The sequence below is a fragment of the Ranitomeya imitator genome, chromosome 5, assembly GCF_032444005.1.
Source record: "Ranitomeya imitator isolate aRanImi1 chromosome 5, aRanImi1.pri, whole genome shotgun sequence".
In the NCBI taxonomy this organism is placed as follows: domain Eukaryota; kingdom Metazoa; phylum Chordata; class Amphibia; order Anura; family Dendrobatidae; genus Ranitomeya; species Ranitomeya imitator.
Genome location: NC_091286.1, coordinates 709,387,935 through 709,406,343, shown reverse-complemented (window position 1 = coordinate 709,406,343; position 18,409 = coordinate 709,387,935). Strand labels below are relative to the sequence as shown.

Below are 18,409 nucleotides of genomic sequence, written 5' to 3'. Positions count from 1 at the left end.
CTCTCTGGACTCCCCTTTAGCATTCTGGCACCGCTCCAATCCGTCCTATACTCTGCTGCCCGACTAATCTACCTGCCTCCCCGCTATTCTCCAGCCTCTCCCCAATGCCAAGCCCTTCACTGGCTTCCTATCGCCCAAAGACTCCAGTTCAAAACCCTTACTATGACATACAAAGCCATCCACAACCTGTCTCCTCCATACATCTGTGACATGGTCTCCAGGTACTCACCTACACGCAAACACCGATCCTCTCAAGATCTTCTCTACTCCCTTCTCATCTCTTCTACCCACAACCGCATCGAAGACTTCTCCCGTGCTTCCCTCATACTCCGGAACTCTCTATTATAACACATCAGACTCTCGCCTACCATAGAAACCTTCAGAAAGAACCTGAAGACTCACCTCTTCCGACAAGCCTACAGCCTGCAGTGATCCTCAACCTACTGAACCACCACACAACCAGCTCTACCCTCTCCTAGGGTTATCCTCACCCATCCCCTTCAGACTGTGAGCCCTTGCGGGCAGGGTCCTCCCTCCTTCTGTACCGGTTAGTGCCTTGTTTTTTGCTCATGTTTAATGTATTTGTCTATATTTGCCCCCTTTTCACATGTAAAGCGCTATGGAATAAATGGCACTATAAAAATGTATAATAATAATAAAATGATTTCTTAATTTAATTTCCCATTTTCATTATTTGCAGATCAGTAATGTCTCCATTCTGTGATCGTCATCACTCACCACTTCTTGGTGTCAAACTCTGAATGGTAAGGAGTGTCTCTCTATAACACATTAATGGAACAGGTGAAATCCTGCATACATGGAGACAATGACAATATACACAGATGGCCAAGTCACAGACATTGAAGAACTGCAAAAATGGAACCTGAGATAATATCCAAAAGATAATGTGATGACACCACTGGAAATAACAGAAAAAAAAGCTGTCCTGATCAAACAACTTCTGAACAATTCAACTTCAAGTCCAAACACTACAAGAGGGCAGATACCATCAGACCCAGGCATGAAAACCAAGGCGCTCAACAGAGAATACAAAGGTAAACCACTTGTACATCTCTCATGCATGGTGTACAGCAATATACACCCACATCTGGAGATGACAGTCCTCAACTCCCAGAAGAGAAAGCCAATAAACAGATAAAAGATAATGAATAAAAAGATGATAATGAAAAATAAAACAAACTGGCTAAACATATGTCCAAAAGGGGGAAGAATCAGTGGCATGAAAAGTTGGGCGAAAACCTCTGAGTGAACAGTTAACAGAGTCAAGTCAAAGCTTGGTAGTTAAAAACAGCAAGATGTCGAAGGAGAGAGACATCTTGACATTTAAAGTGTAGGGTCTTATTCAGTCTACTGAAGAAAAAAAAAAGAAAACAGAAAAAGACGTAGTTATTTACCGGTAAGGGGATTTCGCAGAGCCCATGACTGCACCACAGAGAGAGGTGATCCGCCCTTCAGGGACAGGGGACCTACAGATAAAAAGGGTGGTACCTCTCCCTCGCATCAGTTGGTTTAAAGAGAATAGGAGGACCTCCAGGTTAATGACAAAAATATATCCTTTATCATACTGCTTATAAAAAAAACACCGTGTCTATACATAAAACACACTACAATCAGTGAAAACGTGCTCACCGCATACGTGGCGGGAGGGAATAAACGGGTGCTGTCATGGGCTCTGAGAAATCCCGTTACCGGTAAGCAACTATGTCTTTCCCCTTCCCCCATGACAGCAATATGGAGAGAATTACAGAGAGTTGTAACTTAGGGTGGGACCACAGCCTGAAGAACTCTTTTACCGAAGGTTACGTCAGAAGAAGATGCTAAGTCCAACCGATAGTGCTTGAAAAAGGTGGAAGGTGATGACCAAGTGGCAGCCTTACAGATCTGCTCTATTGATACTTCCAACCTTTCTGTCCAGGAGGTTGCCACCGCTCTTGTAGAATGAGCTTTCAGACCCTCTGGGGCGATATTCCCACTAGATAAGTAGGCCAAGGCTATTGCATCTTTTATCCATTTCACTAAGGTATTCTTGGAGGCCTTTAGTCCCTTTCTAGGTCCCTGAAAGCACACAAAAATAGATTCTTCCTTCCTACACCTCTGGGTGGACTCTAGGTACTGAACCAGACATCTCCTAACGTCTAAGGTGTGGAATCTTTCTTCTTCCCTATTCTTAGGGTTAGAAAAGTAAAGAAGGACTACTTCTTGGGATTTATGGACACAAGATGCTACCTTGAGCAAGTAAGCAGGGTCAAGTTTTAAAATAACCCTATAATCTGGCATTTTAGTGAAGGGAGGGCGTGCAGATAAGGCCTGTATGTCGCCTAAGGGAGGATGTTAAAAGCCACAAGGAGGACCGTTTTGAATGACAGGACCTTGAGCGGGACTGAATCTAGAGGTTCAAATGGAGGACCTGTTAGGGCTGATAGGACTAGATTTAAATCCCATGATGCTAGCTTCTGGCTAACAATTGGCCTTGACCTTGCAGAGGCTCTAATAAATCATGCCACCCATGGATTGCCTGCCATATCTTGATTATATAGTACTCCTAGTGCTGCCACCTGGACTTTTAAGGTGCTGGTTGCCAGGCCTTGTTCCAATCCCTTCTGCAGAAATTCCGGGATTACAGTGATTGGAATCCCATCCTGGACTCTTACCTTTGAGGTGGACAGGAATTTCCTCCAGGTCTTACCATAGGCTCTCGTGGTAACAATTTTCCTACTCTTTAGCAGGGTGGAAACCAAATTTGGAGAAAAACCTCTATCCCTCAACAGCGCCCCTTCAAATTCCATGCTGTGAAATTAAGGTTCACTGCCTGAGGGTGGAACACCGGTCCCTGAGAAAGAAGGTCCAGAAGTTCCGGTAGAACCCAAGGATCGGTGGTCAACATTAGCCTCAGCCAGGAGAACCAAGTTCTTTTTGGCCAAGAGGGGGTTATTAGTATTATTCTTAATTTGTCCTCCCTGACCTTCCGTAGAACCACTGGGATGAGAACGACAGGGGGAAAGGCATATGCCAGGCTCTTAGATGCCTTTATGATCCCATGGACTAAGGCCTGGGGTTCCCTCTGGGATCTAGGGAGCAAAAAAACCCTACCTTCTTGTTGACACTGGCAAACAGATCTATGACTGGGAGCACCCACATATCCACAATCTGTTCGAAAACAGACTGCTTCAGAGCCCACTCACCCTGTCTTAATGGAGTGCGGCTCAGGAAATCTGCCTTTTGATTTTTCTATGCCCTGAATGTGTAGTGCCGACAGGGACAGGAGATTGTTCTCTGCCAAACTGAAAATCTGGGATGTTATGTTCATTAGGGCCCAGGACCTGTTTTCCCCCTGACAGTTTAGATAGGCCACTACTACCCAATTGTCCAAAAACACCCGCACATGATGACCCTTTAGAATATCCAGGAATTCTAACAGTGCGTAACTTACTGCCAATAGCTTTTTGGTTTGATGATACCTCAAGCTCTTGGCCTCTCCAAACCTCCTGAGTAACCCTGGCGTCCAGGTAAGCCCCCCATCCAGCGGGGCTTGCATCGGTGGTAACTACCCGGGACATCTTCGTCACCCAAGGGACCCCTTTGCACAGATTGCTGATATCTCCCGACCAATCTAGGGAACGAATAGTGGTCAAAGACAGAGTCATGTGTCCCTCTAAGTGTTGAACAGTGGAAAAGTTAAGTTTCAGCTCACCCCCATCAGCAAATCTATGAGAGTCCACAGGAACATCCGAGCAAGGAAAACGCCACCGCCCAACGTCCTCTGCTGAGTAAGTAAGAAAAAAATCCAGCTCCGGAGTAAAAGTCAAATTTTATTTCCACAAATTTAAAATTCGGAAAAAGCTGCTTACAAGTAGCTGCACAACTATTCCAGAAAAGAAGCCATAAGTTAGCTGAACGCGTTTCGAGCATGCATAGTTTGTCCCTCTAAGTGACCTCTTAATGAGGCCTGGTTCTTTTAGAATGTCCCACTGGAGGGGCCTGGTGTGTAGCTGTGCCCACTGAACTGCTAAACAAGCAGAAAGGGAACCCAGCAGGGACATGGCCTTCAAGGTCATGGAAGGGTTCTGTGAGGCTTTCGACACCAGGTCTATAATCTTTACTTTTTTTGCACTGGGAGACGGCACTCCTGCTTCTGAGAGCCCAATATTAACCCTAGGAACTCCTGCACCATGGTAGGCTCGAGCCTTGACTTTACCATCAAAATGTCCTGTTCTCTCAGGTGCGCCATTGCCTCTGGCACTAACTTGGTAAATACCCAAGGGGCAATTGATAACCCGAAGGGAAGGGCTTTATATTGCAAATACCTTATCTCCCTTTTTATGGAGACCGCTACCCTGAGGAACCTCTTGGAGTCTTTGTGAATAGAGACATGGTAGTAAGCATCGCTGAGATCCAGGACTGTAATAAAACAATTTGGAAACACTATTTTGACAGTCGACTTTATTATTTAAGGTCCAAAACTTTGAATTCCAGGGCCTCTTGTTCCCCTTAAGAGGAATGTAAGGGAGTCACGATAAAGTTCTGGGGAGGGAGGGAATGGATGTCTATCCGAAGGCCTTTCCCTACAAGATTCAGTATCCAGGGGTTGTTTGAGATCTTTTCCCAGGCTGGAAGGAACCCCCCACCCGGGAAAAAACATCACTTTGAGGATTTCTTATCCCGAGAGGAATTCCCGAAGAAGAAACCCTTGTCTTTCCTCTTCCCCTCACTACTCTGCTCCCTCGGGGCCCTCCTACGGAAGAATTTTCTATTCCGAAATGACCGTTTGAGTGTGGGGGTGGCCAGATTAGGGAACCCTTTTTTCTTATCTACTGCCTTCTGAAGGATGTCATCTAATGTTCCCCCAAACAAAAACTCTCCTTCACATGGGATTGAGCATAGTTTTAGCTTGGTCTGCAAATCTCCCGGCCAGCATTTGAGCCAAAGTGCTCTACGGGATGCATCAGAGAGATCTGCAGACTTGGATGTTAACCTGACAGTCAGCAGAAGAATCTGCTATGAAAGCAGCTGCCCCCCGTATCAAGTGAACTGGCTGTGGGTACCCCACCTCGCAGCTGTTTCTCTAACTGATCCACCCATATCATAAGGGATCTAGCTGCTATCACGGGCCTAAGATTATTTCCCCCCCCCCCCCCTTCCCGATGACTCCCATGCCTCTTTAAGAAAAGTGTCAGCCATTCTATCTAAAGGGTTTTTCAAGGTTCCCATGTCTTCAAAAGGGAGGGCAAATTTTATTTTAGAGGTCTTGGCTACTGCAACATCTAATTTTCATGTTTTATCCCATGATGTTGACGCCTCATCCTCAAAGGGGTATTTTCTTTTAAGGGAAGGCACTGATGATTTTTTTCTGTCTGGCTTTTCCCACTCTTTTTTGATTACGGCCTGAATGTTCTCATTCAGGGGAAAAGCTTTCCGCTTCCTCTGGCCTAATCCCCCAAACAAAATGTCCTGTACAGTTTTGTCAGGGCGAGAGTCTATTATTATTATTATTATTATTTATTATTATAGCGCCATTTATTCCATGGCGCTTTACATGTGAGGAGGGGTATACATAATAAAACAAGTACAATAATCTTGAAAAATACAAGTCACAACTGGTACAGGAGGAGAGAGGACCCTGCCCGCGAGGGCTCACAATCTACAAGGGATGGGTGAGGATACAGTAGGTGAGGGTAGAGCTGGCCGTGCAGCGGTTTGGTCAATCGGTGGTTACTGCAGGTTGTAGGCTTGTCGGAAGAGGTGGGTCTTCAGGTTCTTTTTGAAGGTTTCGATGGTAGGCGAGAGTCTGATATGTTGTGGTAGAGCATTCCAGAGTAGGGGGGATGCACGAGAGAAATCTTGTATGCGATTGTGGGAAGAGGAGATAATAGGGGAGTAGAGAAGGAGATCTTGTGAGGATCGGAGGTTGCGTGCAGGAAAGTACCGGGTCTATCACAACGAGTCTATCACAACCATTGTAGATCTTACCGTCTTAACCAGAGTTTCTACTTCCTCCTAGCGGAAAACAGTGACACCCCCTTCATCATCCGAGGATGAGGAGGAATCTGAATATATCTGAGCCTATGCCCCAGAGCTAGAGGACTCAGACTGGGAGTATTTGGTGGCTTCCTTCTCTCTGACCTTACCCTCCAGCTTGAGGGATTAAAAGGCACTTTCGATCTCCGTTTTGATCATTGATCTCAGCTCAGAGGCGAAGTCTGGGGTTTCTTCGCAAGTTCGAATAGCACTTGTCCTATACAAGAATGGCATAGCTTCTTGTCTCACGTAACTGGCAATGCTTCGTCACACATAGGGCAACATCTGTGCTTTGCTTTTCCCAATCTCTTCCTTCCCTATAAAGAAGAGACGGGAACCCCAATTAAAATGGTGAACTTTCACGAAGATCACTCACCAATCAGATGCAGCCGCGGGTGCCAATTATAGAGGAGGGGTAGGATCCAATAAGGGGCTTTTTCAAGATGGAGATTTGTCCATCGTGCCGGATTTCCTGCTGTGCTGCGTAGAGTGGCTACTGGACCATCCGCTCTGTTTGCCTGCAGAAGGATGTCTCTTAGCCTGCTGCCGCTGTGGTTCGCTGTCCTCCATGATTCTCAGGACTGCATACAGCAGGGAGCATCTACACGCTTCCCTTTTAAATTTACCTACCAGTGTCTCTAGCCCCACTTCTGGTCTGCCCCAGAAGCACCTCCTCTCGCGGCCTGCGTCATCAGGGGGCGTCCTGGCTGAGTTTGCGCGTGTGCCAGCCGGAAAACCCGGAAGCCCCGCATCCATCTCTGTAGTGGCAGCTGTGCTCCCCACCGCTCATCCTGCAAGACCCCTCGGTCCCAGCGGTAGCCTCAGGCACTGCACCAGCTGCAGCAGCGGTCTCCCCTCTGCCTGAACCGGACTGGCCAGCCCTGGATCATCTTCATCCGGAATCTTCACCAGGTACCGCCGAACTGAAGGTTCTCCGTCAGGGACAGGATGCCAACTGATGCGAGGGAGAGGTACCGCTCTTTATCTGTAGGTTCCCTGTCCCTGAAGGGCGGATCCCCTCCGTGGTGCTGTCATGGGGGAAGGAGAAATGAGCATTATCAAAACAATCACTCTGAAAGTGAAGATCGGAGAAATCAGAAAAGCCATGATGGGTCACTGACTGCAGGGAGAAGCAATGCACAATGAGTCCAGGCTCAATGGACCTGGCCATAAATGTTAAGAAGGGGCCATGGAGTAGATTCATTTTGTATAGGCAATGTCCTGAGAAGACAGAGATGGACAATGATGATTCCAGAATTTGCGGCAGACTGTGCCCGTCGCTGATTGGTCGAGGCAACCTTTATGACATCATTGTCGCCATGGCAACCATTATGACATCTACGTCGATACTGTGCCCGTCGCTGAATCAGAAACGTGGGATTTCTACGTCCTTTATGACATCATCGTCGCTGTGCCCGTTGCTGATTGGTCGAGGCCTGTCGGCCTCGACCAATCAGAGACGCGGGATTTCCAGGACAGACAGACGGAAAAACCCTTAGGCAAATATATATATATGTGCATGCAGCTCCCTCTCTGGATTCTCCAGGTTGTCATCATGATGCAGATAATGGCGGCTGTATGTCACAAGTAAAACAGGTCATTCTCCCACACCACAATGTCTGAAAGATGATGATTCTGAAGAAATTCTCCAACACAAGTGACTGGTTTATCTGTACTTCAAGTCAGTTCTTAAAAGAACATAAGGCGAAGATTGGAACGTATAAAAATTTGACTTGTCTCATGGGTTCCAACCCTGCAATCTGCAGACCTACCATACTCGTGATTACAGAACAGGAGAAGGACCCGGGATTCTGGTTACGAGCAGAGATGAGCGAGTTTGATTGGGTCCCTGCTTATTCTGCAAACTATAGCACTTACCGAATAAGCTGCAGAGGGAACCTGGATACAAGGAGCGTGCCAGCTGATCAACTGTTCGGCTCCGCAGCTGCATGTGTATATTATATGGGATGGAGGCCTCTCCTATATTACACAGGACGGAGGCCGCTCCTATATTACACAGGATGTAAGCCTCTCCTATATTACACGGGACGGAGGCCTCTGCTATATTACACGGGACGGAGGCCTCTCCTATATTACACAGGACGGAGGCCTCTCCTATATTACACAGGACGGAGTCCTCTCCTATATTACACAGGACGGAGTCCTCTCCTATATTACACGGGACGGAGGCCTCTCCTATATTACACGGGACGGAGGCCTCTCCTATATTACACGGGACGGAGGCCTCTCCTATATTACACGGGACGGAGGCCTCTCCTATATTACACGGGATGGAGGCCTCTCTGTTATGAAAGGCAATTCAGTACCACAATGGACATAGCGGTCAGAGCACATACAGTGATCTGACAATAACCCAAAATCATAGAACGAGCTCTGAGACGTGGGAACTCTGCAGACCGCAATCCCTAATCCTCTCCAAACAACACTAGAGGCAGCCGTGGATTGCGCCTAACACTGCCTATGCAACTCGGCACAGCCTGAGAAACTAACTAGCCTGAAGATAGAAAATAAGCCTACCTTGCCTCATAGAAATACCCCAAAGGAAAAGGCAGCCCCCCACATATAATGACTGTGAGTTAAGATGAAAAGACAAACGTAGAGATGAAATAGATTCAGCAAAGTGAGGCCCGACCTTCCTAACAGATCGAGGATAGAAAAGGTAACTTTGCGGTCTACACAAAACCCTAAAGAAAACCACGCAAAGGGGGCAAAAAGACCCTCCGTACCGAACTAACGGCACGAAGGTACACCCTCTGCGTCCCAGAGCTTCCAGCAACAAATTAGACAAGCTGGACAGAAAAAATAGCAAACAAATAGCAAAGAAGAACTTAGCTATGCAGAGCAGCAGGCCACAGGAATGATCCAGGGAAAAGCAAGTACAACACTGGAACATTGATGGAAGCCAGGATCAAAGCATTAGGTGGAGTTAAGTAGAGAAGCACCTAACGACCTCACCAGATCATCTGAGGGAGGAAACTCAGAAGCCGCAGTACCACTTCCCTCCACCAACAGAAGCTCACAGAGAGAATCAGCCGAAGTACCACTTGTGACCACAGGAGGGAGCTCTGCCACAGAATTCACAACACCTCTCCTATATTACACAGGACGGAGGCCTCTCCTATATTACACAGGACGGAGTCCTCTCCTATATTACACAGGACGGAGGCCTCTCCTATATTACACAGGACGGAGGCCTCTCCTATATTACACAGGTAAGGAGGCCTCGCCTATATTACACAGGACGGAGGCCTCTCCTATATTACACAGGACGGAGGCCTCTCCTATATTACACAGGACAGGAGGCCTCTCCTATATTACACAGGACGGAGGCCTCTCCTATATTACACAGGTAAGGAGGCCTCTCCTATATTACACAGGTAAGGAGGCCCCTCCTATATTACACAGGACGGAGGCCTCTCCTATATTACACAGGTAAGGAGGCCTCTCCTATATTACACAGGACGGAAGCTTCCTATATTACACAGGTAAGGAGGCCTCTCCTATATTACTCAGGTAAGGAGGCCTCTCCTACGGAATATGACTTAGGCCGGCTTCACACTCAGCGTATGAAAATACGGTCCGTATATTACGGCCGTAATACGCTGAAATGTCCCGAAAATAGTGGTCCGTAGCTCCTCCGTAGGCAGGGTGTGTCAGCGTTTTTTGCGCATGGCACCCTCCGTATGTAATCCGTATGGCATCCGTACTGCGTGGTTTTCTCGCAGGCTTGCAAAACCAACATACCGCTATAGAAATGATCCATGTGTCCCAAAAAGAAAAATATATATATATACTGTATATATATATATATATATATATATATGTCAGTAGACACATATATGTATATATATTAATATTTTTTCCAGCGCTATACAGCTTGAAAGCCGGTAATTCAATTACCGGCTTTTTCTTTCTCCTTCCTAAAACCCGACATGATTTGAGACATGGTTTACATACAGTAAACCATGTCTTCTCTCCATTTTTTTTGCAGATTCCACACTACTAATGTCAGTAGAGTGTATCTGCAAAATTTGGCCGTTCTAGCTCTTAAAATAAAGGGTTAAATGGCGGAAAAAATTGGCGTGGGCTCCCGCGCAATTTTCTCCGCCAGAGTAGTAAAGCCAGTGACTGAGGGCAGATATTAATAGCCTGGAGAGGGTCCATGGTTATTGGCCCCCCCCTGGCTAAAAATATCTGCCCCCAGCCACCCCAGAACAGGCACATCTGGAAGATGCGCCTATTCTGGCACTTGGCCACTCTCTTCCCATTCCCGTGTAGCGGTGGGATATGGGGTAATGAAGGGTTAATGTCACCTTGCTATTGTAAGGTGACATTAAGCCTAATTAATAATGGAGAGGCGTCAATTATGACACCTATCCATTATTAATCCAATTGAATGAAAGGGTTAAATAAAACACAAACACATTATTTAAAATTATTTTAATGAAATAAAAACAATGGTTGTTGGAGTATTTTATTCTACGCCCAATCCAATCACTGAAGACCCTCGTTCTGTGAAAGAAAAAACATAATAAACCAACAATATACTTACCCTCCGCAGATCTGTAACGTCCAACGATGTAAATCCTTCTGAAGGGGTTAAAACATTTTGCAGCAAGGAGCTTTGCTAATGCAATGCTACTCCTCGCTGCAAAACCCCGGGGAATGAGTCTAAATATAGATCAATGAGCTATATTTAGCTTCATTTGCGGTGAGGCGCCCTCTGCTGGCTGTTCATAGATCGTGGGAACTTACCTAGAAAGCCGGGGAGCTTTCCACACGGGAATGGGAAGAGAGTGGCCAAGTGCCAGAATAGGCGCATCTTCCAGATGTGCCTTTTCTGGGGTGGCTGGGGGCAGATATTTTTAGCCAGGGGGGGCCAATAACCATGGACCCTCTCCAGGCTATTAATATCTGCCCTCAGTCACTGGCTTTACTACTCTGGCGGAGATAATTGCGCGGGAGCCCACGCCAATTTTTTCCGCCATTTAACCCTTTATTTTAAGAGCTAGAACGGCCAAATTTTGCAGATACACTCTACTGACATTAGTAGTGTGGAATCTGCAAAAAAAAAATGGAGAGAAGACATGGTTTACTGTATGTAATCATGTTTCATATCATGTCGGCTTTTAGGAAGTAGAAAGAAAAAGCCGGTAATTGAATTACCGGCTTTCAAGCTGTATAGCGCTGGAATAAATATTAATATATATACATATATGTGTCTCACTGACATATATATATATATATACCTATTCTATGTGTACACATTTATTCTACCTATTCTACTGGAACCTGTCAGTGTGATTTTACTGTACACCGCACTGAATTACCGGCTTTTCTCTCTAACAGCGCTGCGTATTTCTCGCAAGTCACACTGCTTGTCCGTGTGTAATCCGTATTTTTCACGCTTCCATAGACTTTCATTGGCGTATTTCTTGCGCAGTACGGTGACAAACGCAGCATGCTGCGATTTTGTACGGCCGTAGAAAGCCGTATAATACTGATCAGTAAAATACGGCAGATAGGAGCAGGGGCATAGAGAATAATTGTGCTGTATTTTTTGCGAGTTTTACGGACGTAGTTTCTGCGCTCTTACGTCCGTAAAACTCGCAAGTGTGAAGCCGGCCTTACTCCTTCCAAGGACCTTATAAAGGATCAGGGGGCACTCATTATGGGTGGCAGATAGGCGATTCCGGTAGCTAAATATCGAAAGGGTTCTTTAAAGTTAGAGAAGTCAGACTGTGGAATGCCAACCACAAGAGGTAATAATGGCAAATACTATAACAGCATTTATATATAGGTAGTGATGGGCGAACCGCTGGATGTTCGGGTCTGGTGGGTTAGGCCAACATTTAAAAAAAATTTGGTTCGGGTACCAGAACAGTACCCGAACCCCATTCAGGTGAATTAGGGGCCCAAACATCCGTTGTTTGAAACACTATCATGTGCATGACAGTGCAGCAAACACTGACTCAAATTGGAAGTTAAATTATTACCGGGGGTCAAAGAGCTGTGGTCCCCACGCATGACATCACATGACAGCAAGAGGAAGCAGCTGGGACTGGCGGTAAAAAGTTTACTTCAAGTCACAGGCGTCTGCTAATAAGAGTACTACTCCCATTAGCCTACGCCTGCTGCTGCTAATATGAACAAGAGCAGACGCAGGTGATGTATTCATCAGCCAGTACCTGTGCCATAAATAAACAGTTTAGAAAATGACGTGGGGTCTTTCGATTTTTGATAACCAGCATGGCAAAAGTGACAGCTGCATGCTGCAACCATTAGCTGCCAGCTTTATCATGGCTAATTATCAAGAATAGAGGGGTCTCAGTTTTTTTTTTTTTTTTTTAATTATTTAAATAATTAAAAAGAACAGCATGGGCTCCCTGCCATTTTTGACAACCATCCAAGCTAAAGCAGATAGCTGGGGGTTGGTATTCTCAGGCTGGTAAGGGGCAATGGATTTTGACCCCCCCACCCTAAAAATAGCAGCCAGCAGCAGCCCCAGAAGAGGCACATCTATTAGATGCACCAATTCTGGGGTTTTGCCCAGCTTTTCCCACTTGCTATGTCACGGTGGCAAGTGGGGTTGATGTCACCTTTGTATTGTCCGGTGACTTCAAACCCGCAACTTAGTAATGGAGAGACATTTATAAAAAAATAAAAAACAACAATATCCCTCACCTGTGCGACATACTGCTCCACGCCTTAATCTATATCTGCGATAATTGGTTTTCAATGTAGATGGTACCAAGATGTGACCGTCCAGGCTGAAAAGGACCGGAGAAAGAGCTGCTGGGAGATAATTGTCAGTGACTAGCGGTGACGTCCTCAGGGTTACCGGCAGGTCACTGAGGTTGTGTTCCTAGCTCACTTCAGTGTGAGCCAGGCTGATGAACTGCGGTGACCTCAATGATATCACCGCAGATGATCAGCCTGGCTCACACTGAAGTGAGCTGGGAACGCAGTCTCAGTGACCTGCGGTAACCTCGAGTACGTCACTGCTAGTCACTGACGCTGCGCTCGCAGCAGCTCTTTCTCCCGTCCTTTTCAGCCTGGAAGGTCAAATCTTGGCACCGTCCAAGTTGAAAACCAATTATCACAGACATGGATTACGGCATGGGACAGGTGAGGGATATTGTTTTTTATTTTTATTACAGGAGACCAGAGATTCAATGAAATGGGTATTAACAGAGTATTGTTATTTATTATTTTCTTTTTTTTTTTTTCACAGGGAGCGAGGGCTTCAATTTAATGGGCATTAGTTGAATGGAACTGTTTTTTTTATTTTTAAATAAAGTAAAACTGTGTATATTTTTATTTCAAATAAAGGACTTTATTCTGTCTGTGTGTTTATTTACAATATAACTATAGGATTAGTAATGGATAGTTGTCTTATAGATGCCTCTCCATTACTAACCTGTAGGCTCGATGTCACCGGACAATACGAATGAGACATCAACCCCACAAATATGAACTCCACTTGCCACCGCCACAGGGCAAGTGGGAAGAGCGAGGCAAAGCACCAGAATTGGCGCAACTAATAAATGTGCCTTTTCTGGAGCGTCATTGGGCTACTTTTAGGCTGGGGAATATCTATGGTCCCTTACCAGCCTGAGACTCCAGCTGTCTGCTTTAGCTTGCTTGTCAAAAATGGAGGGGACCACATGCCATTTTTTCCTACATTATTTATTTAAATAATTTTTAAAAATGTCATGGGGACCCCTCTATTCTTGATAACCAGCCATGAGAAAGCTGACAGCTGAGGGCTGCAACCCGCAGCTGTCAGTTTTGCCATGCTGGTTATCAAAAATAAACAGACCCCACACTGTTTTTTTTATTGATTTATAGCACAGGTACCGGCTGATGAATACTCCCATCAGCTGCCACATTCATTCTCTGTTATTAGCGGAAGCAGGCGTAGGCTGATGGGTGTAGTACTCACTCATCAGCCTATGCCTCTGTGACCAGAGGTAAACTTTTTACCTCCGGTCACAGCTGCTGACTGTCAGATGAACTGCAGCTCTCTGACTGGGGGTAATGATCTTACCGATCAGAGACGCCAGTGTTTCTTGACTGGTCCTGCAGATGATACTGTGGGGAACACCCGATGTTCGGGGTGCAGAACCCGAACAGTAACACAGACTTCATGGAGAAGTCGATGTTCGGAGTCCATGCCCGAACAGTAGGTGTTCGGTACGGACCCGGGACTTTACAGTTTGGGTTTGCCCATGACTATATGTAGGCTGAAAGCTTTTTCTCACGAGAAATTGCACTGTGAGTAATAAATCTAGTGATGCTAGAGCACAGATGACTGGTGGAGAAAAGTTGGACTTTATGGACAGGAGACTTATTTCAACCTATATGAATAAGTCCTACTTAAAAGTTGTGTGGGCTTTTTAGGAGATCCATTAGACTGCCTTTACATATGTTAACAGCAGCATGCAGTTTGATTGCCACCATTGGAAGCAAACCTCTCCATCCTCCCAACTAGATCTATATTCTCGCATCAAGGCCATCGGGAACTCTGAATACCGGGCAGCCCTTAATGACCTTGCTTGGTCTCCATTGGATGCCTATTGGGCCATGTTAAAGATATGACCTCTATGAGGTGGATATAACTTGGTCATAACATTCCGCATCATTTCCCCCCTTTCGTGTTGTCTGAGTCCGTGTGTTTGTAAGACTTGAAAATGTTTAACTATTCCTATAGAATAAGATTGGTTGTTAACCTATAAATGATAGTGAAAAATCTAAAATCCCTAATAATTTTTTTTCCTGTACAATTTGAAAAATTTCTATAAAAATTACAATTTAAAAAAAATTGGTTGGGCTTTTTTTATGCATTTTCTTATACCCAAATACTTGAGATTTGTGCTTCATGTATATTTTGGGGTCCATTCCCAGTTTTGGATAAAGATAACAATGCACTAAAAAAAGCTGAACACTGTCCTGTGCTGATCGACACAGGAACAGTGTTCAGAAAGCTTCCACACATCAAAATGATGGGTTTGAGCCATAAAATGCCTGTGCACTGACCATCGGAGGTGCAGTTTCCTCCGCCTCTCTCTTCCCCGTCCTCCTCGCCATCCTCTCCATCGTCTTCCTTCTTTACCCCCTGGTGCTGCCTCTCCAGTCCTCTCCTACGATGCGCCAGTAGGTGCCGTTTCAGGTTGCGGCTTTGGTTGCAGCGGTAAGTGCACATATTGCAGATGTAGGGTTTCTCCTGGGTGTGGACACGTTGGTGCCTCTTCATATTCCCAGGGCTGCTACAGGAGAAGCTGCAGTGATCACACCTGAAGGGCTTCTCGCCCGTGTGGGTGCGTAAATGGCGCTTAAGGTTAACTAACTGTGCAGATGCATAAAAACAATGAGGGCAGCGGAAGGGCTTCTCTCCGTTGTGGGTCTTCATATGACGCTTCAGGTGGCTGGAGTAATGGGTGGAAAAGGGGCACAGACGGCAGGGGAAGAGCAGCCGGTCCTTCTGTGCCTCTGTGCCCAAGGATGGATGAGTTATTGGGAGAGATGCCAATCCTTCAGCTGCCGGAGATGACGACAAGCAGGGTAAACACTGATGGGCCAGGAACATACAACGGCTGCGAGGGTCACACTCTTTACACGGAGATGGGGTCGAATCCAATGCGCCCTCGTCGGGATCACTATCCGCACTAAGAGGCCGATACCCGGAATATTCATCCTCACTCAAGGAATAGCAGGGAATCTCCATCTTGCCAACCCCAGAATCTGAAGAGACAACAGATGATGTTATCAGACATGCAGGGGGACACGTAGACATCAAACACCGAGCAGGAGCAATCATCAGACCTTTGTTGTACTACAGGCGGATAAGACTTCCATGTACTGTAAAGCCCATTACTCACCATGTCCACACATGACTCCCCTGCTGTAGTTTAGCAGAGGGCCTCCGATATATCTACCTGGACATTCATGAACATGTTGCCATCCACACGCTCTACACCTTCCTATGTCTCCCTTTACAGTCATCACAGCTGGTTACTGTCTGCAGGGATTCTCTTGAGCTGCACCTAGCCCCTGTAATGGTTTGCCACAGAAAACCTAGTAATATTTTAGATGTTTCCTGAAGAACAAACTGGAAGGTTTATCAAAGGGAAAGTAGCTCTTAGCAATCCCTCAAGCTGTAACCTTCATTTAGGAGCTCCTCTGTGGAAAGAGACGAGCTAGGTCTCCACCAGTGTAAAGCTTTGTATTTGTAGAATTTGTAGCTTCGGGCACCGCGCTTCTGCTGCTCTACAACCCCACTGGACACTTTCTATGGTCCTCGCATTGACTGTAACATACACCCTCCGGCACCGCACTTCTGCTGCTCTACAACCCCACCGGACACTTTCTATGGTCCTCGCATTGACTAACATGCAGTCTCCGGGAAACCGCGCTTCTGCTGCTCTACAACCCCACTGGACACTTTCTATGGTCCTCGCATTGACTAACATGCAGTCTCTGGGAAACCGCGCTTCTGCTGCTCTACAATCCCACTGGACACTTTCTATGGTCCTCGCATTGACTAACATGCAGTCTCCGACACCGCGCTTCTGCTGCTCTACAACCCCACTGGACACTTTCTATGGTCCTCGCATTGACTAACATGCAGTCTCCGACACCGCGCTTCTGCTGCTCTACAACCCCACTGGACACTTTTTATGGTCCTCGCATTGACTAACATGCAGCCTCCAGCACCGCGCTTCTGCTGCTGCTCTACAACCCCACCGGACACTTTCTATGTTCCTCGCATTGACTAACATGCAGTATCCGGCACCGCGCTTCTGCTGCTCTACAACCCCACTGGACACTTTTTATGGTCCTCACATTGACCAACATGCAGCCCCCAGCACCAAGCTTCTCCTGCTCTACAACCACACTGGACACTTTCTGTGGTCTTTGCATTGACTGTAACAGGCAGCCTCCAGCACCGCGCTTCTGCTGCTCTACAACCCCACCGGACACTTTCTGTGGTCTTTGCATTGACTGTAACAGGCAGCCTCCAGCACCAAGCTTCTCCTGCTCTACAACCCCACCGAACACTTTCTGTGGTCATCGCATTGACTGTAACATGCAGTCTCCGGCACCGCGCTTCTGCTGCTGCTCTACAACCACACCGGACACTTTCTATGGTCCTCGCATTGACTGTAACATGCAGCATCCGGCACCGCGCTTCTGCTGCTCTACAACCCCACTGGACACTTTCTATGGGTCCTCGCATTGACTAACATGCAGTCTCCGGCACCGCGCTTCTGCTGCTCTACAACCCCACTGGACACTATGGGTCCTCGCATTGACTAACATGCAGCCACCAGCACCAAGCTTCTCCTGCTCTACAACCCCACCGGACACTTTCTGTGGTCCTTCCATTGACTGTAACAGGCAGCCACCAGCACCGCGCTTCTGCTGCTCTACAACCACACCGGACACTTTCTATGGTCCTCGCATTGACTGTAATATGCAGTCTCCGGCACCGCGCTTCTGCTGCTGCTCTACAACCACACCGGACACTTTCTATGGTCCTCGCATTGACTGTAACATGCAGCCTCCGGCACTGCGCTTCTGCTGCTCTACAACCCCACAGGACACTTTCTATGGTCCTCGCATTGACTAACATGCAGCCTCCGGCACCGTGCTTCTGCTGCTCTACAACCCCACCGGACACTTTCTATGGTCCTCGCATTACCTGTAACATGCAGCCACCAGCACCAAGCTTCTCCTGCTCTACAACCCCACCGGACACTTTCTGTTGTCCTTCCATTGACTGTAACAGGCAGCCACCAGCACCGCGCTTCTGCTGCTCTACAACCACACCGGACACTTTCTATGGTCCTCGCATTGACTGTAACATGCAGCCTCCGGCACCGCGCTTCTCCTGCTCTACAACCCCACTGGACACTTTCTGTGGTCCTTGCATTGACTGTAACAGGGAGCCACCAGCACCGCGCTTCTGCTGCTCTACAACCACACCGGACACTTTCTATGGTCCTCGCATTGACTGTAACATGCAGCCTCCAGCACCAAGCTTCTCCTGCTCTACAACCCCACCAGACACTTTCTGTAGTCCTTGCATTGACTGTAACAGGCAGCCACCAGCACCGCGCTTCTGCTGCTCTTCAACCCCACAGGACACTTTCTATGGTCCTCGCATTGACTAACATGCAGTCTCCGGCACCGCGCTTCTGCTGCTCTACAACCCCACTGGACACTTTCTATGGGTCCTCGCATTGACTGTAACATGCAGCCACCAGCACCAAGCTTCTCCTGCTCTACAACCCCACCGGACACTTTCTATGGTGCTTGCATTGACTGTAACATGCAGCCACCAGCACCG

At 47.0% G+C, this 18,409-nt stretch overlaps 1 protein-coding gene across 2 annotated transcripts in view; it reads right to left on the bottom strand.

Annotated features, from left to right (window-relative positions):
- ZNF513 (zinc finger protein 513) overlaps positions 1 to 18,409 on the bottom strand; it is a 126,071-nt gene that overhangs the window by 4,724 nt on the left and 102,938 nt on the right. For both annotated transcript variants that reach the window (XM_069728626.1, XM_069728625.1), the window contains exon 3: positions 15,097 to 15,801. In XM_069728626.1, the coding sequence (XP_069584727.1) occupies positions 15,097 to 15,801 (705 nt within the window). The remainder of the gene's footprint in view (positions 1 to 15,096; positions 15,802 to 18,409) is intronic.